General features: G+C 43.4%; 1 protein-coding gene across 1 annotated transcript in view; it reads right to left on the reverse strand.

Annotated features, from left to right (window-relative positions):
* Window positions 1-322: 322 nt before the first annotated feature.
* Window positions 323-22,324, reverse strand: part of NLRP5 (NLR family pyrin domain containing 5) — a 33,175-nt gene continuing 11,173 nt past the window's right edge. The window contains exons 4-11 of the mRNA XM_087422258.1: window positions 18,870-19,040; window positions 17,045-17,212; window positions 13,784-13,954; window positions 11,798-11,968; window positions 9,498-9,668; window positions 7,261-7,431; window positions 4,215-4,385; window positions 323-455 (exon numbers count right to left, since the gene is read on the reverse strand). Of these exons, the coding sequence (XP_087278384.1) occupies window positions 323-455; window positions 4,215-4,385; window positions 7,261-7,431; window positions 9,498-9,668; window positions 11,798-11,968; window positions 13,784-13,954; window positions 17,045-17,212; window positions 18,870-19,040 (1,327 nt within the window). The remainder of the gene's footprint in view (window positions 456-4,214; window positions 4,386-7,260; window positions 7,432-9,497; window positions 9,669-11,797; window positions 11,969-13,783; window positions 13,955-17,044; window positions 17,213-18,869; window positions 19,041-22,324) is intronic.

Here is a 22,324-nt window from a genome sequence, read left to right on the forward strand (position 1 = left end):
TGGTCAAGAAGGCCACTTGACACTTTTTCCAAATGCTCTCAGTGTTTATTTTATTTGAGTCCCTCTACACGCTCCGAGGTAGGACAGACATTTCATAGATATTGAGGTTCTATGACTTGAAGGTCACAAGCCTATGTCAGAGGCAAATGCAATAACCAGGTTATATCGGACACAAGAGAATCACTACCAACGAGGGCTTCATGAGGATCAGAAACCATTTTCCATCTTTGAGAAGGAACTCCTGGGCAGAGCTTGCCTGGAGAAGATAGCTTTTAAAGTTCCTCCATCAGAATAGGTGTGGGTGGGGAGGGTTTTCATGTCTTCAGTTTTTCCACCAATACCGGTCATCCTCGTCAAAAGAATACCAACCATCATCAATTATTATATGCGGCTTGAGTAGCTGTACCTCCTCCAGCATCTTTCTTATTTGAGCAGGATATTGCCTTTTCCACAGCCTGGGGAAGCAGAAGGGGGACTCATTACTCTGGGACTTTGCTCCCGACTTTTCTCCTTTCCTCAAAATTCTGGGAAACCCCATCAAGGATCTGAAACCTCTTCTTGAGGAGCAGAAGCATGATCCCCCATAGAGTGAAAATAAATCCTTACATGGAAAGGAACACTTAGATGTATCAGATACTACACTGAGCTGTTACAGGCATCTGCCCCTCACAACAAACCTAAGAGGCAGGCATGATTACTCATCCACCCATGAACTCCTGCCCGAGAACTGACTTTAAGCCAGGTCCTGCTATAGGGTTTGGAGGCACAGTGATGAACAAGGCAAAGTCCCTACCCTCATGAAGCTTATATTCTAGGAGAGGAGAGAGAAACACGTATTCAAATAGATATATAGCTTCATCCTCCTTTTATGGGTGGGAAGCCAGGCTCCTGAAAAGTCAATTAGTAAAATCCAGGTCTGATTCTTCTACTCCACTTCAGCTACTAAGTCCCATAGTCACAAGCTGATCTTGTCAAAGGCTGTATTGCCTCACGAATCATTGGTAAAAATACGCTGTCTTTCAACTCACTCTTCTGCCTTTTCAGCTCGTTTGCTGAAGTGACTGCTCTAACCATTCTCTTTGACCACATCAAGATCTCCCAATCCACTGAGCCATGCTTTCTCATCCATCCCTCCTCCCCCCCTTCACTTCTCTCCTATCCCCCTCACAATCCCACACTACAACTACTCTTGTGTGCTTTCTGGTTACATCCATCTGCCAAAACTTGACCCCTGGATAAAGCCAACCGCTGAGAGCTGGACCTTACAGGAGAGAACACTTACTCAACTAGGAAGTTTGCTATTGATACAAATGCAGCACGACCAGCCTCAATGGGCTGTCCATTCTGCAGCCCACGTTTCTCCAGTCAAGTTTTACTTCCCTAATCGTAACTGTACCTCCTCACTCTCAGGGTTCTGCTTAACTTCTCTTCTGTCTGCGAACATGGGGTACTAAATGGCAAATATTCTTTCTACCATCAGAGAAACTCCATCTATAAGCCCTCATTTGAACATGAAGGCAGCACCCTAATCTTAAAGGATAGTCCTACTAATCTTCAGTGACCTTTAATCTCAGCTCTCCAGAACGTACAACGTGGAATCCTTAAGTTTCATTTTCAACTGCTCGCTCTAGAAGACACGGTTGGGCATATTCTGATACTATCTTAACAGAAGCGTCTTGACTTGAACCTTTAGCCCTACCCACTTCTTTCCTCTCCCCTCCAGAGCAAAAACTTTCCTAGTCTGCACACATTTCCCCTTCCTCTCTCATTCGTTCTTCAGTCCAGCTCAGCCTGACTTCTACTCTCATTGTCCCACCCAAACTGCTCAAAGCGGTTAATCATCTCCAAGCTGCCACAGCCAGCAGACTCGCTTCTCTTTTCATCTTTCTCCTCTCCCAGCAGCATTAGACGTAGTGCTCACGTCTTTCTTAAAACCCCATCTTCTTAGATTTTGTGAAGCCACATCTCCCTGGTTTTCTTTTTAAGTATCGCTGCTACTCCTTATCCTCCTTTGCTGGCTTCTCTCATCTTCCAAACAGAAAGACGATAGTGTTTCTCATGTTCTAAGGCACTAAGTTCTTACATGTGTCAACTTATGAGAATTTAATGTGATCATTTGTGTCTGGTTTCTTTCACTTAGCACAATGTTTTCAGTTTATCTACATTCTAGCGTGTACCAGGACTTCATTCCTTGTTGTGGCTGAATAACAGTCCATGGTACGGATATATCACATTTTGTTTCTTCATTCTTTTTTTTTTTTTTTAAAGATTTTATTTATTCATTTTTTTCCCCCCAAAGCCCCAGCAGATAGTTGTATGTCATAGGTTCACATCCTTCTAGTTGCTGTACGTGGGACTCGGCCTCGCGCTGGACGGAGAAGTGGTGCCTTGGGGCGCGCCCGGGATCCGAACCCGGGCCGCCAGCATCAGAGCGCACGCACTTAACCGCTAAGCCACGGAGCCGGCCCTATTTCTTCATTCTTATATTGATGGACGTTTAGGCTGTCTTCACCTTTTGGCTACAGTGAATAATGCTGCTGTGAGCATGCTCATGCACGTATTTGTTTGACTACCCGTTTTCCATTCTTTTGGGTAGTATACCTAGGTGTGGAATTGCTGGGTGATGTGGTAATTGTTTTACTTTTTTGATGAACTGCAATTTTTTTAATTTTTATGTTTGTGAGGAAGACCAGCCCTGAGCTATCATCCAATGCCAATCCTCCTCTTTTTCCTGAGGAAGACTGGCCCTGGGCTAACATCCGTGCCCGTCTTCTTCCACTTTATATGGGATGCCACCACAGCATGGCTTGACAATGGGATCCGAACTGGCAAACCCCGGGCTGCAGCAGTGGAGTGCGCACACTTAACCACTTGCGCCACCAGGCTGGCCCCTGCAATTTTTTTTTAAAACTTTCTCTTTAATCAGGAATTTTAAAACTTAAGCCAGATCACTCAACTGCTTGAACTTTCCCTTTGGCTTCTCATCCCATTTGGAAGAAAATTCAAAATTTTAAAACTCTGGTCTCTAAGGTGCTTCCCCATCCATGAGCTGGCTGTTATCTGTGTCGTATTTTACCACCATCTCCTTCTCTCCCTAACTCCAGGTCTCCTCAGAGAGAATATGGGAGGTCTGTCCTAGGAGTCTCTGCTCTTAAGTCTCCCTCAGTTGGGAAGGTTCCTGTCTCAGACCTTCACACCCTGCCTTTGCCTTCAGGACTCAAGTCCAACATCTGTTCCCCAGTGAGAACTTCTGACCACACAATCTAAATTAACTCCACGTCCAGTCACTCTCTCTTACTATTTCATTTTCTCTTTAGCATGTACCACCTAGAGTAATCCTGAACATTTAAAAACAATTTTAATTGTAGTAAAAGATGTATAACATAAAATCTACCATCTTAACCATCTTTTGGTGTAAAGTTCAGTGGCAATAAGTATATTCACATTGTTGCGCAACCATCACCACCATCTATCCCCAGAACTCTTTTCATCTTCCCCAACTGAAATTCTGTTCTCATTAAACAATAACTCCCCATTCCCTGTCCCTCAGCCCCTGGAAACCACCATTTCACTTTATGTATCTATGGATTTGATTACTCTAGGTACCTCACATAAGCAGAATCATGCAGTGGTTTTTTGTGTGTGTCTGGTTTATTTCACTTAGCATAATGTCCTTAAGGTTCATCTATGTTATAACATGTGTCAGAATTCCTTTCTTTTTTAAGGCTGAATAATAGTCCATTGTATGGATAGACCACATTTTGTTTATCCCTTCATCTGGTGATGGATGCCTGAGTTGCTCCCCCCTCTTGGATATTGTGAATAGTGCTGCTACGAACATGGGTGTGCAAATCTCTCTTTGAGATTCTGCTTTTAATTCCTTTGCGTATATACCAAGAAGTGGAATTGTTGGATCACATGGTAATTCTACTTTAGTTTTTTTTAAGATAAACATTTTATTTGTATGGTGTCTCTCCAGTCACCCCCAATCCATCCAAAAGTAAGCCCCATGAGATCAGGCACCTTGGCTCTATCTCCCACACTCCTGTATCCCCAGCATCCAGCACAGTGCCTGGAATATAGTGGGCACTTATTGGCTGAATAAAGATCTGGTTGCTGAGCCATGATCTCACCCTCTCTGATAAACTGCTTCTCCAACTAGCATGCCTGTAATAGCAGGTTTGTATCTCAGACGACAATCACCAGGGACTTACCCAATTATTTGTAGATTAGATGTGGGATGTGCAAAGGCTGAACACAGCTTCATCATTCCCCTCGTACTGAAATTATTCCGCATCAGGTTTAGGCTGGTCAGGTGCTGGTTACAGGAGAGGGCCGAGGAGAGCACCTCACAACAATCAGAAGTCAATTCACATGCCTCCAACCTGTAGGGCCAGGACACCCAGGACATAACCCCAAAGATCAATGCTCCATCCTTCCTTCAACCCATTTGACTTTCACACCAACATTTAAAAAAAGAATCGTGGCACGATTTCATCTTTTTTATTTTTATAGCTGAGTAGTATTCCATTGTATGTATATACCACATCTTCTTTATCCATTCGTCCATTGGTGGGCACTTGGGTTGCTTCCAAGTCTTAGCTATTGTGAATAATAAGGGTGCATATGTCTTTTCAAATTAGTGTTTTCACGTTCTTTGGATAAATACCCAGAAGTGGAATAGCAGGATCATATGGTATTTCTATTTTTAATTTTTTGAAAACTCTCCATACTGTTTTCCATAGTGGCTGCACCGATTTACATTCCGACCAGCAGTGTGTGAGGCAGTCTATACAGAAGTCGAAACATAATGATGTATACTTGAAATTTATATAATGTTATAAACCAATGTGACTTCAATTAAATAAAAAAATAAATGAAAATAAAAAAGAACGGTGGGCTCCATCTGTGAAGTATCTGGTTCAGTAGGTCTAGGGAGGGACCCGAAAATTCGCGTTTCTAATGAGTTCCCAGGTGATGCTGCCGCTGCTTCTGGTTCCCACAACGAGAGCTGCTGGGTGACTCAATTATAGTTGTGGAAAGGACCAAAGATAAAGGTTGAGAAAGCCTGTAACAAGGGAACAAAACAAGGAACACAGAGAGGGACTTGCTGAGAAAGTCCCATTTCACCTAAAACTTGAAAGATGAGGAGAACTGAGCTAGGTCAATGGGGGAAGGAAGTATTGATACACGCTTCAGAAATTGCATGTACACTGTCCCTGTGGAAGGAAGGGGTAGACATGTCTGAGAAACGAAAAGTCAAGAAGGTGGCCTGAGTGGAGACAGAGGCAGCGATATGAGATGAGGCTGGACGTTATAGGACACATTAAGGATTTAGGATTTTATCCTAAGAGCAATGGAAAGCCAAAGAACATTGTTAGATGTAATAATGGTACTGTAGTAGTGTTCTTATATTTTGGAGATGCATTGTTCAGGTATTTACGGGCGGGATGTCAAAATCTGTAACTTGCTATGAAATAATTCACCAGATAGATAGTTTAAACTAGGTGGTGGGTTTATAGATTTTAAATGTCCCAATCATTCTAGATTTTGTATATTTGGGAATTCTTATGATAGAGAAAAAAGTCTGTGGGATGCAACTCAAGTAGTTTTAGCCACCTATAGCTAGACGGTGAGATGGGATTGAATGAAGGCTTATTATTACTATTGTTGCTGGTTTTTCTTCTAAAATAATATCCAAGCATTTATGAAAACAGAAACTCGCTAGTAGGGAGGCTGAGGGTAGAGGCAAGGGGGAGGTGATTCAATGATAGGATAGGGCATTTCGTAGACAGGTGATTATGGGATTCCCAATATGGGTGAAGCTAACCTCAGAGTAGTAGGGATGCTCCCTTTATTGTTTCAGAAAGGAAGGAATGTGGGTGCAGAGATTAATTGGTTTCATGGTAGAAAGTCCAGAGCTTTTCTGTGAAATGGTTTTATATTGATTTGAAGGGGGTGAGGTCATTTCTTAAGCACCAGAAAGAGCAAGGTAAGTTCAAAAGTTTCCAGAGAGTGTAATTGGTTTGAAATTATTGTTTCTGGGAGTGGGGAAAGCAAGTCAACCAGAAAAATGCAACACTGGGAAGATAGAAATTTACATCAATGACCACTGACTGTACATGACACCAACTTGCCCTTGTTTGCCTTTTTTCTCCACTTTGCTTGTAATTCTCCGCTACCTAAGTGCAGGTGCTCAGAGGGTGGAGAGTGGGGTTCTTCAAAGCTTAGAGTATTTCTAGGTGGATGCAGCCAAGTCAAGAAGACTATAGGACATGGAAGCTAAGAGGAAAAAGGAGGTAGAGATGGGCACGACTGCACAGAGAGAAGTGGAGGGGGTGACAGAATGGAAGTGGCGATGAGCTTGAAGAATGATGTGTGATTTAAGGAAGGAAATAGGTCCTCAGATTAAACCCCTTGCCCAATAAAAGAGGAATATTACTCTTCCCCTCAGTGTCATGGGGGTTATAAATAATGTATGCACGATGCCAGCACATGGTCGGTACTCAATAAACGGTGTCAAATATCACATTCTAGGGTAGTTCACAGTGTTGTGCAACCATGGCCTCTATGTAGTTCCAACTTATTTTTATCACCCCAAAAGGAAATCCATACCCATTAAGCAGTCCCTCCAGGCCCTGGAAATCACCAGTCTACTTTGTGCCTCTACAGATCTGCCCATTCTGCATATTTCATACAAATGGAATCACACAACATGTGACCTCTTGTATTTGGCTTCTTTCACTTAGCCTAATGTTTTCAAGGTTTATCCACGTTGTAGCATGGGTTGGTATTTCATTCCTTTTTTATGGTTGAATAATATTTCATTGTATGTACCAGCACACTGTTTTAACAAACCTCCCAAGTGATTCTGATGCTTACAAAGTTTGAGAACCACCAGTGTCATCACTTGCTTTTTGGTCCATCTTTCTCACCAGCCACATATATTGCAATGCCAAGGTCATTTACCTCCAAATTTCTACCATTTGGCACCATGTCTAGCACACCTGGGTTGCCCAATAAACATTTATCGAGTACTAACTACCTCCAGACTCTGTTCTCAAGCATTTGCCATTTCAGTCACTTCTTATAAGAGCCTGGCTGGAATTTATGCCTCCGTCTATTACTCTGCCAAGGTTGTATGCCGTCTAATTTAATGGAATCGTGCAAGTCGGAACGCCGTCTTTGTTCAAGCGACTTCACACTCGAGTCCCCCTTCCTCTGTGTCCAGCCCTCCATGAGGTGATCCCAGGAACTTACCCGAGTCTCCTCAGAGGACTCTTCCTTTGCTTCAACCCCTCGCACAGCGCTGCAATTCCATTGTCACCCAGGGCGTTGGCGGCAAGATCCAGGCTCTTCAGGCGTTTGCTTGTTGTGATCACATAGGACAGTTTCTTGCAGCAAGCGGCAGAGAGATGACACTTCACCAGTCTGCAGGAGGGGAGAGAGAGAAAGAGAAGAGAAGAGAGGAGAGGAGAGGGGAGGGGAGGGGAGGGGAGAGGGAGGGAGGGGAGGAGGGGAGGGAGGGGAGGGGAGGGGAGGGGAAGGGAAGGGAAGGGAAGGGAAGGGAAGGGAAGGGAAGGGAAGGGAAGGGAAGGGAAGGGAAGGGAAGGGAAGGGAAGGGAAGGGAAGGGAAGGGAAGGGAAGGGAATGAATATATCCACACCTTTTGAGGAGAGTACTACAGTGGGATAATGTTAGCAACATTAGTGGGCATTTCCTTTATTTCTTCCTAGTGGTAACCTTTCTGACCATCTTTGTGAATGACTTAGACTGTGAGGCATCCATTGGCTCAGGAGAGGGATGATGGTGGAGAGTGGGGAAAGTGTTTGATGTGACTGGAGGTGTCTCTGGAAAAATAAATGAGCACATCAGAGTTTGTTTCCCACCTGGAGATGGGATAGAGATTCTCCATGGTGGAAGGGGAGAGAGACAGAAAAAACATGAGTGAGTAGAAGTTGATAGAGTGCCTGACAAAAGGACAGAGCCCTGAGAGGGAGAGAAAGGATGACAGAAGTTGCTGAAATGCTAGATAGGGTTTAGGATCTAAAAGGAGAGTGGTCTTGTGCTTCTGTTCCTAGGACAAGGGGGTGGGAGGTGGAAATGGTCCCTGCAGTCATGACTGGATGATTCACCTGAGTAGAAATAATGGAAACAGTTTCAGAGTTTCACATCTGCAGCTTAGTATGCTAAGAACAGAATGATCCCACTGCGGATGAGAGAGTCCATCTCCAGGAGGCATTCACATAAAAAATGAGGAAGGACTCCATTGTGAGGACTCACACCTGAAGAGCAGGTGGGAATGACCAAGTTCTAGATGCTAGCATGGATAAATGATGATGGAGAGGACCAGATAATCTCCCAGAACTAAATGTAATCCCAAAGAAATGACATCTCCAACTGACTAAGCTTTAGTTTCTATATCGTGCAGAAGTAGGGCTTGAAATGCCAATTTCATGAAAATAAATAGAGGAATTAATACTTTGGGTGCATTTAGAGGTTTGTGAACTATGATCTCTATCCCATTCCTTTCTTTTGTTTATTATTGGGGAGGGACAAGATCTCAAAATGGTCCCACTTTTTGGTCTATGAATTCTACCTTTGTAATTGATCATAAGAAAATGCTACCAAATACACCAAGATTTATAAGGCACACGTGACTAAAACATTGGACATAAGCTAAGTGCCCAGCTTCAGGGGATTTAAGTTATGCTGCACCATTAAATGGAGTACTGTACCACACTTCATTGCTATTATGATCCGCATATCCTCAAGGACAGAATGTGAGACCAATGGCAAGGTTTGGGGTCCTTGGGAGTTTTGGTTCCCACCTGGTTTATGATTGGTGGGGGGACTTCATGAGACTAGACATGCAAAATATTTAGAGCTCTGTGCCTGCCACATGGTAAGAATGCTTTAAGTGCTAGTATCCTTTCTTTGTAACATTAAATGCTCCGTATGCATCCAGAAGACATTTACTGAAACGTTAACAGTGATTATTGCTTGGCTGTGAGATTAGGGATTTATTTCTGCTCGTTGAGATTTTTAAATTTTTCTACAGATTGTTTAATGATGCAATACTTCTATTAAATAGAAACACTCCAATAAGGGGTGAAGAAATTTGAGTCCCAGAGAGAAAAGGGATTAAGAGATAGACAGTCCCCTCATCTCCATCCCACATACAGATTAAATAACTGAAGATTAACTTGGGGCAAGATGATGTGTTCTGAGAAGTGAACAGGTTTTAGAGATCAAGAGTGACCTAGAATTCCACAGATCCTGCCATGGGGCTCTTGTTCAGAATAATCTCTGTCCTTCCCACTCTCATTGTAGTGTCAATGCATCAACTTACAAAGAGTGTTCACTGGAAGAAATGAGCATCAGTTGACCCTGGAACAAATCTTTGTTAGCAGTCTCCCTGCTCATCTTTCTTGATCTTCTAGGACCCCCAGGCCTCAATACGGTAGAGTTGATCCCCAACAACCATGGAAACTTACTCTAGGTCCTGGAGGTGACAGGATGGTTCCATCATGACCTCACACAGAAGGCTCATCCCAGCATCTTCCAAGGGGTTCATGCTAAGGCTCAGATGTGTCAGACGTCTGTTGCCCATAAGCGCAAATCCAAGAAAGCCACAGCTGGCTACATCCAGGTTGCATTCATTTAGTCTGTAGGCACACACAAGGGAAAGGGGAACGTCACACTCCTGCCTCCGTGTGACCCTGGGTAAGCAGCTTCTCTTGGCGTCAGTTTGCTCCTCCTTTGGGAGGGGGTTATGTTCGTATTTAAGAAGGTTCGTATATGTTAGGCTTAAGAGATGGAATGACCATGAGGTGCTTGGCACAATGTCTGCATAATGCACGCGCTGGTTGCTATTCAAGATCCTCTGACTGTCTCTTTTTAATTTTCCTTCACAGTCAATCTATTAGTTTCCTATGGCTGTGATAACAAATTACCGCAAACTTAGTGGCTTAAAACACATGTATGTTATCTTATAATGTGGAGATCCGAGACTCACTGGCCTAAAAATCAAGGTGTTAGCAGGGCTGCGCTCCTTCTGGAGGCTCTAGGAGGAATCTGTTTCCTTGCCTCTTCTATCTCTTATAGGCTGCCCATGTTCCTTAGCTCATCTCCAGCCAGCAAAGCATCACTCTGACCTGTTATTGCTTCTCCACCTCTGACTCTCCCACCTCCTTCTTTCTCTTATAAAAACCCTTGTGATTACATTGGGGCCACTCAGATAATCCAGGATCATCTCCCCACCTCAAGATTCTTAACTTAATCATGCCAGCAAAATCTCTTTTGCCATATAAGTTAACGTATCCATAGGTTCCAGCGATTCGGATGTGGACATCTTGTGTGTGTGTGGGGGTGGTTACTATTCCATCTACCATACTCAGTATCTCCCCATCACTTATTCACTGGGGAATCTTAGAATTCATCATAAGATCATATAGACATTAAAGTTATATTCTGTAACAGAATTTATGGCTACAGGTATACCATTAATGCATGAATATTTTTCACAATAAAGTTATCGGTGGACTTGGTCAAAAGGATGACATGGCAGAAAACAAAGTGGTCCTAATGGAGCAAAGCAGAGCAAGTTGATGGTACTGAAGGAGAGTAACAAAAATCTCTCATTCTCACTGTCAAACCAAAGATTTGGGATAGAAGAGAAATCTGGCAACACGAGGAGGCAGGTTTTAAAACAGTGATAGAGACACGTTATACGATAGCTAGAGCACATAGCATTGTCGAGATGTGTGCACGGTGCTCCCAGAATTGTGTAACAGACTTGGAGGGCGTTGGCCCTGCGTCACCATAACCATCGTCTGAAAATCTCATTGATTATCCAACACTCCCCTACCAGAATTTAACCTATGGAAAATAGGGACCATGTCTGTCTGTCATCTCTCGATCACTAGCAACTGAGAGTGTTCGCCCAAAGTAAGTGCTTAATTAATTAATCTAGTTGATCCTCATTATCATGGATTCTGTGTTCACGAATGTGCCTACTCTCTAAAATTTATTTGTTATCCCCAAAATCAACACTGGTGGTGCTCACAGTCCTTTGTGGACACACGCATGTGCAGAGCAGAGAAATATTCCAGTCGTCCGTTGCACACGTTCCCAGCTGAGGTTGAACTTGTTTTTCTCTCTACCATAAACACGTGTTCTTTTCATGGTCCAGTTAGTGCCACGACTTTTTGCATTTTTGTGTTTTGTGGGTGATTTCGTTGTTTAAAATGGCCCGCAAGTGCAGTGCTAAAGTGCCGTCTAATGTCTCTAAGTGCAGGAAGGCTGGGATGTGCCTTGCGGAGAAAATATATGTATTACAAAAGCTTCCTTCAGGCGTGAGTTACAGCACAGTTGGCTGCGAGTTCACTGTTAATGAATCAGAAACACACAAAACAAGCTTATGTATTGACTGGCTGATGAGAATGTTTTGACCAGAATCTCGCGGGAACCTAACCCTGTATCTCTGCCAGGAGCAATGGTTCCCCATTTGCTAATTCGGTGTTCGCGGTGACTTTACAGAAAGTAACTACCGCGAATGAGAATGGACTGTATATGGATGAGTCGACCTCCCACTGTAAGAAAACACAAAGGCAGAGATAGAATTTTCCACAGAAGGATGAGATCTAGGAGATGATGGGTAGGGACAGGAGGTAGCGCTTATCAGGTCCTTTCATCACGACAATTTCGTGCTCCCCACTGCTTCGCGCTTCCAGAGCGGCACACGCTCTTGGTGACAAAGCGGTGAAGTCCTCGCAGGGCAGTGAGGGGGACTCACATCAGCCTCTGTAGCCCACAGTTGGGAAGTCTGATGGTCCGACACAACAGATTCAGGCCTTCACTCCCCAGGCTGTTGCTGGAAAGGTTCAGGTGTGTCAAGCTCAGGTTGTTAACGAGCCCCGAGGCCAGATCCTGGCAGTCAGCTGCCGTGAGACCACAGTTCCCCAGTCTGCAGAGAGAGAGAGCCCCCAGAAAGGAGATAATGAGCTCTGCTCTTAAAGTCTCACCTCTGCCTCCCTTGCAAGGAAGAGAAAGAAATGTCACCCCCATAGCTGACGGGCCCTTGCAGGTGGACGGTGATGTCACAAAGTGTGGCTATGTCACATCGTGTTGTGATGTCACATCGTGTCTGCTTTTAACTTGCGAACTCAACCCCAGTGCTTCAGTCCAAAAGTAACACTCTAAATATGGCACGATTAGATCTGCCATCAACCACAATGGGAAACACGTGGGCAGCCTGAACTGTTCTCTGCTTGGCTGTTTTCCCTCTTGGCGTTTACTAAGGTGTGAGGTTTTCCCGAGATGCATGACCCTCCTATTTAGAAGGACCTACATTTGACACATCATGGCCCTTAGACATTAACTAGATATTCCATCCGTTTCTCGAAGCTAAGGAAACAGTTGTACTTGAAAAATAAGAGTTGAATAGTACTTCTGTCACGGGGTTGTGACAAAGTTAAATGAATTAACACATCTGAAGTGCTTGGAGCAGTGCATTGCAGCAGGCACTTACTCTGTGTTATTGACGGCTATTTCTTTTGATGAAGGAAGAAACACCATCTGGGTTGGACCTGAAGGGGATCAGGATATGCCAGCCCCAAAGATGCCACTTTGGCATAAAGATTATTTTGAGCTGAAGGCAACTGAGAAAAATCATACACAGGAAGAGCTCTCTGCCCTCTGCCTGGATGCATAAAAAAAATCCTTTGTGTAGGTGTTCCCCCTCTCCTGTACCAGGCAGACAATAACCCTTATCACCAGAGATGGAGATGGCACTGGGATGTCTTCATATAACCCTTATCCACCATAAGTTTCCCCCATATACTTGCTAGTCACCTTACCACAAGTTAGCAGCCCTAGAAGCCCCAAACCCCTTTCCCTTGTTGAGTCCCTTCTCCACAATTTATCACTCTTTGTTAAAATGGTATATAAGCTCCTGAGTCTAACCACTTCTTTGGGTTATTCACTTCTTTTCTGTGAAGCCCCCATACACATTAAAAAAATTAACATCAATAAAATTTGTACACATTTTCTCCTGGTTAATCTGTCCATTGTCAGTTTAATTTGCAGGCCCCAGACACTGAAGAAAGATTTTCCTCCCTCTCCTACAGACTGATGGAGAGAAGCTCTGTTGGTTTCTACTGTGACTTTTTTCCCCTCTGGGCCTTAAAGGGTAACTTGTGGTATTTGGTTTTCACATTTTGCTGTGACTTGAGCACCAAACTCCTGATGAAAGAGGGATGCTACTGCCACGGCATGCTTTAGAAGAGTGGGAATGGAACTCTTAGCATTGAGCCTGGTGCTCAAGGGACTCATAGATGGCAGCTCTGACCACAAGCCTATGACTCTGAGATTTCGGCACTGGTGAAACTTTCAAGTATATAATACAGTATTGTTAACTATAATCAGAATGCTGCACACGGGATCATCAGAACTTATTCATCTTGTAACTGGAAGTTTGTGCTCCTTGAGCAACATCTCTCCATTTCCCCCATTCCCAGCCCCCGGCAACTGCCATTCTACTCTCTGGTTCTATGTGTTTGGCTTCTGCTCTGATCATTTACATCAGTTCAGAGCACGGCAGCAAAGACACACGTATTATTTACTGGGTCTTTCTTAAACCTCAACATTGGGGCACTCGTGTGAGGTCACAGGTCCCACTCTAACCCTCAGCTTACGCATCAGCTAGTGCCCCTCTGCTTCCCCATCACTCGGACGATCTCAGTTAAGAGAAGATAACCCCGGAGAAAGAATCAAGACTCACATCAGCTTCTGCAGGGTGCACTGGGAGCCCTTCAAGGCGTCACAGAGAGACTTCATGCCTTGGTCTGTCACCTTATTTCCTGCCAGGCTGAGGGACTTGAGGCTGACAGATGTCATGAGGATTTGGGAGATCACCTGACAACAGGTGTGGGTTAACCCACAGTGGTCCAACCTGCAGAGACAGGCAACATGGAACACATCTTCGTCTCTCCCCAAAAGCAACCCCTTTCCCCTACCTCTACACACCAGCTGCTCTGTCCATATTGCTGGTTCCTGGACACTGTTTGCTCTGGCCTCAGGGTCTGAGAATTTGCCATTCTTGTTTGCAACATCCTTACCCCTGACCCCAGGTTTTTATGTGATTCAAAGTTTATGAGGTTCACTTCTTCTGAGTAAGCCAGTCTTCTCTACCTTACTAAAACCGTGCCTGCCCCACTCTACCCCACTCCTCTCTCTCCGCCATTAGTTCATTCGTATCAATGATCACCAGCCAACATTGCATATATTTAAATTTGTACTTGTTTATTTTTAGTTGAAATATATCTGACATATAACATTGTGTAAGTATGACCAGCAGACACTTGGTCCTGTCCAAAACACCCAGAAGACATTTGGTCCACGTGTGGACATTTGGTCCAAACTGCAAGGGTAAGTTTAAGGTGTAAACATGTTGATTTGATACATTTATATTGTAATATGATTGGCATCATAGCATTAGCCACCACCTCCATCACATCACCTAATTACCATTTCTTTTTTGTGGTTGGAATAATTACGATCTAGAGTCTTAGCAAGTTTGATGACTGTGGGAGATCAAAATTGGCCACCCTGAAATATGTCTCTTTACCTTGATTATTTTCTCTGACAGACTTTTGACCTCCCCCAAACTGCCTAAAGAATTTAACATAGAAGGCCTGTTTCAGGAAGGAGCCACTACCATATGATGGCTGTAATCTAATGTAAAATAGATATTACAATAGGAAAGGCGCCAACAAGCCCATCTTATCAAAAATTCTGTCTCTCCCAGGCCACATTCTCTAGGTGGCCCTGTAAAGGGTTGTCAGACAAACATTTACATTTATAAGGGAAATCTCCATTTGTAAAGGTATCTCCCTCTCTGTACTGGGAAAAGGGGGGATGACCTCATCTCTAGAAACTTATCAATGTAGAAGGTGAGGCCTTAAATCTGCATAATAACCTTACTCTTGTTTACTGTGCTTTACTGGTAATCTCCCATAGCTGACTCCCCCACCCCCAAGATCCTCCTTTGTTTTTAGCTGAAGATAGTGTTTAAGATGAGAATCTCTGCCATTTTGTTGAGAAACTCAGTTTCCTTGGTTTCTCCCATGTATACATGTTATTAAACTTCGTATTATTTTCTCCTGCTAACCTGTCTTTTAATTATTTGGCCAGCCATAAGAATCTTGGGGGAAAGGGTGGAAGGGGATTCTCCCTCTTCCCTACCATGACCATAATACAACATTGTTGCCTATATTCACTATATTGTGTATTAGATCTCCAGGACCTATTTATCTGCTAGTTGCAAGTTTGTATCCTTAAACTACTTCTCCCCTATTCCTAGCCCCTGCTACCTACCATTTTACCCTCAGCTTTTAGGAGTTTGGCTTTTTTTTTTTTTTAATATTCCACATACAAGTGAGATCACACAGTATTTTTCTTTCTGTCTGACTCATCTCACTTAGTATAATGCCCTCAAGGTCCAGCCATGTTGTTGCAAATGGCAGGATTTGAATATCACATTGAGGAATTTGCAATCAAAACCCCTCACAACGTGGCCCAATCTTTCAAAGTCATCTCCCATTTAGAGAGTTAGCCAGTCGTTCCATCCCATCCTCCACCCAGTCCGTGTTTGGGGGCGTAATATGGGCCAGATGCTAGGAATAGAGCAGTTCCAGGCTCTGCGAATATAGCAGCGAAGGAAACAGAACAAGACTCCTGCCCTCATGAATCACTGGAAGGTAAACTCACTATGGTTCCTAGAAACAGGCTGTCACCTCCCACCATATGACTTCACACTTTCTCTTTCCTTGGCTCCTCTTTTCTGACAATATGTGTCTTATTTATTCTTTGAATCCAACCTCCAGTTATTCTGTTTGTGAAGCAGCCAGAGAGAGAGAATGGGCAGCTGCTTCCTCTTCGTTCCCGGAGACTGTTGTAAAACCACATGGTATTGGGCAAATACATATGCATTTCCATCCTGAAAGGACTTCTATGCTTTGGCTGACTTCCTTGGGTCACATTCTTAAAAGTGCAGCTTGTGAGTTACGGAGCAAACACACATGTGGCGCAAAGCAAACAGCTCTTCCAAGTTGCTGTGTGTCATTTAACAAAGCTCGAAACAGACTTCATGCTTCTGTCTCAGAGGACCAAAAGCATCGAGCAGTAGTGTCTTTAGACACCACTTTTAATCTAATTGACAAAACACACACTCAGGATTTATAAAGTTGTAGTAATAGGCAAAAACTGGAAATGACCAAAATGTCCCTGGATAGGTGAATAGATACTAACTGTGGTACATCCGTATCACCAGATAGCAATCAGCAATAACAAGGAACGCACTACTGTTGCACGGAACAGCTTAGATGGACCTCAAGGGTTTTTGCTGATTGAAAAAAGCCAATCTCAGGCGGTGACATACTGCATGATTCCACATATACAGTATTGTTGAAATGACAAAGTTATAGACATGGAAAATGAGCTATTGGCAGGGATTAGGGATGGTGGTCAGGGGGAGGGATCTGACCAGGAAAGGGCAACACAAGGACGATGGCTTTCCTGTATCTTGGTTGCAGTGTGGTTTCACGAATCTACATGTGTGATAAAATGACAGAACGACATATCTACATTGCCCGGTGTCGATGTCCTGGTTTTGGCATCACACAAATGTAGTTACGTAAGACATGACCATTAAGAGACACTGCCTGAAGGGTATGTGTGACCTCTCTGTAATATATATTTTTTTATCTTTGTGAAACATTGAAAGTTACTTTTTTATTGTGATAAAATACACATAACATAAAATTGACCATCTCAACCACCTTTCAGTGTACAGTTCAGTGGCATTCAGTACATACACACTGTTGTACAACCATCACCACCATCCATCTCTGGACTTTGTCATCTTCCCAAGTCTCTGTAATATTTTTGAAACTTGCTGTGAATAATTATTTCAAAATAAAAAGTAAAAACAATAACAACAAAGAGGAAACCAAAAAAAGCAAAAACCATACCCAGGACTCACCTCAAAGACTCCAGCAAACAGTGTGGGTGTCTCAACGCTTCGCACGCCATCACTATGTCTTCATTCTTCAGGTGAGTTCTCTCCAAGTTCAGGTATTTAATATTACGGTTGACAAGAAGAGTCATCCAGAGATGACGGAGACCAGGTGTGATCTGGGCACCTTTAAATCTACAGAAGAGGAAAAAAGAAAATACCAATTAGATGCTGGTGACAGAGTTGTATCCTAATTTCTCCTCCTCACTCTTCTCCCATTCCAACTCTCATTTCTCTCATTACTTGCATTTATTTGATTTTAAAGTGACAAATACTTAAGTACCTATGATGCACCAGGCACTGGAAATAGAGTATTAAGCTGTAAATAGAATATTGCTGACATTCCATTCTCTCGTGGAGCTGAATCTAGTGGGGAGACATTCAACAGTGTCAAACAAGAGTTATGCTTAAGAATGAAATACAGTATAGTCCTTTAAGAATAGGCTAGACCTACAAACAGGTACATAGTCAAGTTCAAATTGAAGAAAAAGTCAAGTGTCAGAACAATATGTATAATGTGAGGCCATTTGGATTAAAAAAATTCATATACAAATATGTACATATAATTGCATGAAAAGTTTGTAAGACGTGAAAGTAGCCAATTAGGGAAACAGGAAGTTGAAGAGGCAGAAAAAGATTTACTTAAAACTCTTTGTAATTCCTAAATCTCTTTACCAGTATCATGTATGACTGTTGTATTGCAAATACAGTGAGGATATGGATTAAAGTAAATTACAGATTATAACGAGAGCTTCAAGCAGGGACAGCTAGTGGAGAGGGGTTCCCAAGGCGAAAACATTAAGATAACAGCTGACAGAGAAGTTTGGTGTAGGACTTAAGGTGAACAGGGCATTCTTCATTATTCTATGACCACCGAGCTCCTTGGCACAGCCCAGTGTAGGAAACTCCTTAGAGAAGAAATAGAAGTGGCAGGAAGGAAAAGATGTTTGCAACCCAGAACCTGACTTGCTCTAGTCTTTTTTTTCCTTTTTTTTAAGATTGATTGATTGATTGATTGATTTATGTATGTATGTATGTATGTTTGTGAGGAAGATCAGCCCTGAGCTAACATCCAGGCCAATCCTCCTCTTTCTGCTGAGGAAGACTGGCCCTTTGCTAACATCTGTGCTCATCTTCCTCCACGTTATATGGGACACCGCCACAGCATGGCCTGACAAGTGGTGCCTCGGTGTACGCCCGGAATCTGAACCCGGGCCACCAGCAGTGGAGCACACGCACCTAACCGCTATGCCACAGGGCCGGCCCCCAGACTTGCTCTAGTCTTGAGTGTCACATGTGCTTAGCTTGGTCTTGGAGGGAAGAGTAAAGAATAGAACCTTTGAAGTAGAACTAGTACTTCATCTCCTACTTCAGGTGCCTGGTATAGTACCCTGGGATCTACAACAGACCCAGGAACTTACTAGGTGTTCACATAACTGTTACTTTATTAATTAGCCTGATTTAAAAGTCTCCCATAGATCGTGCACCTTGATCTTGCCATTGCCTCATGCCTTACCATTTGCCTGAAATGAACTCTCCTCACCTTTCCCCCTACTAACCAACTCCTATTCATCCCTAAAGACCCAGAGTAAAAGAACTTGTCTCAGTAATCCCTTCACAAGGTCTTTAGTTGCTCCTCATCCTGTGCTTTTGGGAACTTGGTTCCTATCCCTTCCACAGCACTTATCCCTTCTGAATACATTTTATAGACCAGTCTTCTCTCAGCAGGTGGGAGAGGAGAGCCCTGACGTAGCCATGCAAAGGGGCATGTACCAGGGCCGGGCACACTTACATCAGATTCTGTATTTTACAGGTTGGCTGCCTCAGCTTGACGCAGAGGGTCTTCATGGCCCATTCATTCAGGACGCTGCTGCTCAGGTCGAGCTGTCGTAGATTTGGGTGGGTGCTGAGCACAAAGCAAAGATTTTCCCACCACTTATCAACAGTGGTCTTGGTCTGCATCCTACATTGGAGAAGGAAATCAACATTTTCTTACAAAGGATGGATTTTAATATGAGGAAGAGCCACAACCACAACATTTAATATGAGCAACAGCCACAATAGAAAGCAGTCTATTAGGTCAAGACAAGGATGGCTTTAGAGGCTCTGAGGCCAATTTAATGATGTCACCTTGTGCTTTGCACAAGCGCGCTCATATCCACCATGCCTCCTGAATATTTCACTACCCCAGGAGGTATAAATAGGATGATCTGGAGCCACCAGCTCTCGAATCAGATTTGTGCTTAAGTTCTAGCTCCCTCTTGAATGTAAAATGGTGCAGCCACTATGGAAAACAGCATGGAGGTTCCTCAAAAGTTAAAAATACAACTACCAGATGATTCAGTAATCTCGTTTATACAAAATAACTGAAATTATGATCCTGAAGAAATATTTGCACTCTATTATTCACAATAACCAAGATAGAGAAACAACCTAAACATCCATTGATAGATGAATGGATAAAGAAAATGTGATACACACACACACACATACACACCATGGAATATTGTTGTTAGTGCCACCCAGTCGATTCCAGCTCCTAGCGACCCTGTGGACAGCAAAGCAGAACCCTGCCTGGTCTTTTTGCGCCATCCTCTCAGCTCCTGGCGCTGTATCAGACAATGGTCCACTGCTGTTCACAGAGTTTTCGGGAGTGGGTGGCCAGGTCCTTCTTCCTAGTCTATCTGTCTGGAAGCTCTGTTGAAACCTGTCCACCATAGCATAGGTGACGCTGCTGGTATTTGAAATACTGGTGGCACAGCTTTCAGCATCATAGCAACACTCAGCTGCCACAAGATGACAATCGAAAGATGGGTGGTGTGGTTCCCTGACTAGGAAACAAATCCGGGCCACGGTGGTGAGTGTGCTGGGTCTTAACCACTAGCCCACTAGGGTTGGCTCAGGGAATATTATTCAGACTTAACAAAGAAGGAAATCCTGACATATGCAACAACACGGGTGAACCTGGAAGACACCATGCTAAGTGAAATAAGCCAGTCACAGAAGGACAAACACTGCATGATTCCACTTCTACAAAGCGTCTAAACTAGTCAAACTTATAGATGCGGAGAGTAGAATGGTGGTTGCTAGGGGCTGGGAGGAGGGGGAAATGGAGAGCTATGGTTCAATGTGTATAAAGTTTCAATGATGCAAGTTGAGTAAGTTCTAGAGATCTGCTCTACAGCATTGTATCTATATTTAACAATATGGTATTGTGCACTTAAAAATTTAAGTGGCTAGAGCTCATGTTAAGTGTTCTCACTACAGTTAAAAGAATAATTCTAGCTCCTTCTTGGCTAGGCAAGTCTGAGGAATCCTTAGCCTCTATTTTTCCACCTGTACCTCTGAAATGGCTAATAGTCCTTATTTTAGAGTCTCATTTCCTAACCAGAGGGCAGTTTTCACCCCTAGGGGACATTGGGTAAAATCTGGAGACATTTTTGATTGCCACGACTGGGGAGGGAATATGCTACTGGCATTGAGTGGATAAACAGCTAAACATCCTACAATGCACAGGACAGCTCCCAACAACAAAGAATCATCCAGCCCAAACTATCAATAGTGTTGAGGCAGAGAGACAGTGATATGGAGGAGGTAAGAAGATTTAATGCACCATGTTCCTGCCTCAGGGCATTTTTGCCTGCCACCCTGTCTTTCTAGAATGTTCTTCCCCTAATACTGGAAAGGTCTCTGTTTAAATATTCCCTTCTCTGAGAGGCCTTTGCTGATTTTCCTACCCAGAGCAACATCCTGGTCACTGATATACTTTTATTCTAGTTTTTCTTTAAGGCAGATACCACCACTTTATGTGATCTTCTTGCTGGCTATCTCTGCCCACGAGATGCCACATTCCAGGAGAACAGGGACTTCTGGTTACTTCTAGAGCCCTGAATGCATAAAACACCACCCACCACATGGGTACTCAACCAACCTTTGTTGAGTGAGACACTGCTTATAAAATACTTAGCATCATGCCTGGCACAGGGTTGGTATGCAATAAATGGATGTAGTGGCCATCAGAATCCACAGTTACCAGCTACACTTAAATTCTGGGTGCTAAAAGCAACTGGTCTACTGTTTGCTGTCATTTCACCTCCGAGTGTACATTTCCACATCTGTGAACAGGGAGTTGATCTATCCCACAGGGTTGACTTGAAGATTAGAAGGAAGGGCATAGCAGCGTTCATGAAGATTTCATTGTGTGATAGCTGTGATTTTTATGATTATATGCGACTATACCTGCCTCAGGGCTTAGCCTGGAATCTTGCACACATTTTCAGCCAATCTACAAAAATTTCCCAGGACATGGATGCCCCTGGCCATCGAAAGGACAGAACAAGGTGACAGGCAGTGTGCTTTCTTTCCTTGCTGACATGTACTTCTCCTCTAGCAAATCTTCAGGATTTAACTGTTTAACTCTGTCAGAATCATTAGCCAACAGCTACATGTTAATTAAGTGCCAGGCACAGTGCCTACTGCTTCAGCTGTATAAACAAACTGCCTCCTAACAACCAGTAGGTAGATAGGTAGGTAGACACCATTACCTGCATTTTACAGATGAGGAAACTGAGGCACAGAGTGGTTGAGTAACTTGAGGTCCTACCACTAGGAAGTAGCAGACCTTGGATTAAAACTTTGGTAGATAGGTGACAATGTCCACACCCTTGGCTGGTGTACCATTCTGGGTAATGGGAGGATAGACACGGAGACAGTCAAGCAAAGCATGTTTTCTAGATGCGCCCATTCCATCCAGTAAGCACCAGCCACAGGTGGCTATTTAAATGTAAATGAGTTAAAATGGAATAAAATTAAAGATTCAGTTCCTTAGTCTCACTCAGCACATTTCAAGTGCTCAATAGGTGCATGTGGCCAGTGGCTGCGATATTGGACAAGGCGTTATGGAACATTTTTATCATCAGAGAAAATTCTACTGGATGGCACTGCTCTGGACCCTACTCTAGACAAGTAGTGCACACACCTGAATGATCATATTGATACAAACAAACCACATCTCCTCAGGTTCCAAACCCACTGCCTTTCCTTTAATTGTCTTGGGTAGGACCCAGTATTTTGAAATAGTTTATCCAGCTATTGAAATTAGCCAGATTCAGGTCCTATTATTTTAGCCAGCTGGACAACATCTGAGTGATTCACCCTTAATGAATTATCTGGGACCCTGATATTTTTGAAAATCATGTCAAATCCTGGCAATAAGGATATGGAGATTCAGTAGATGACTCTGCACCT

Source organism: Ceratotherium simum, chromosome 33, assembly GCF_057802395.1.
Source record: "Ceratotherium simum simum isolate JZ-2026a chromosome 33, ASM5780239v1, whole genome shotgun sequence".
Taxonomy (NCBI): domain Eukaryota; kingdom Metazoa; phylum Chordata; class Mammalia; order Perissodactyla; family Rhinocerotidae; genus Ceratotherium; species Ceratotherium simum.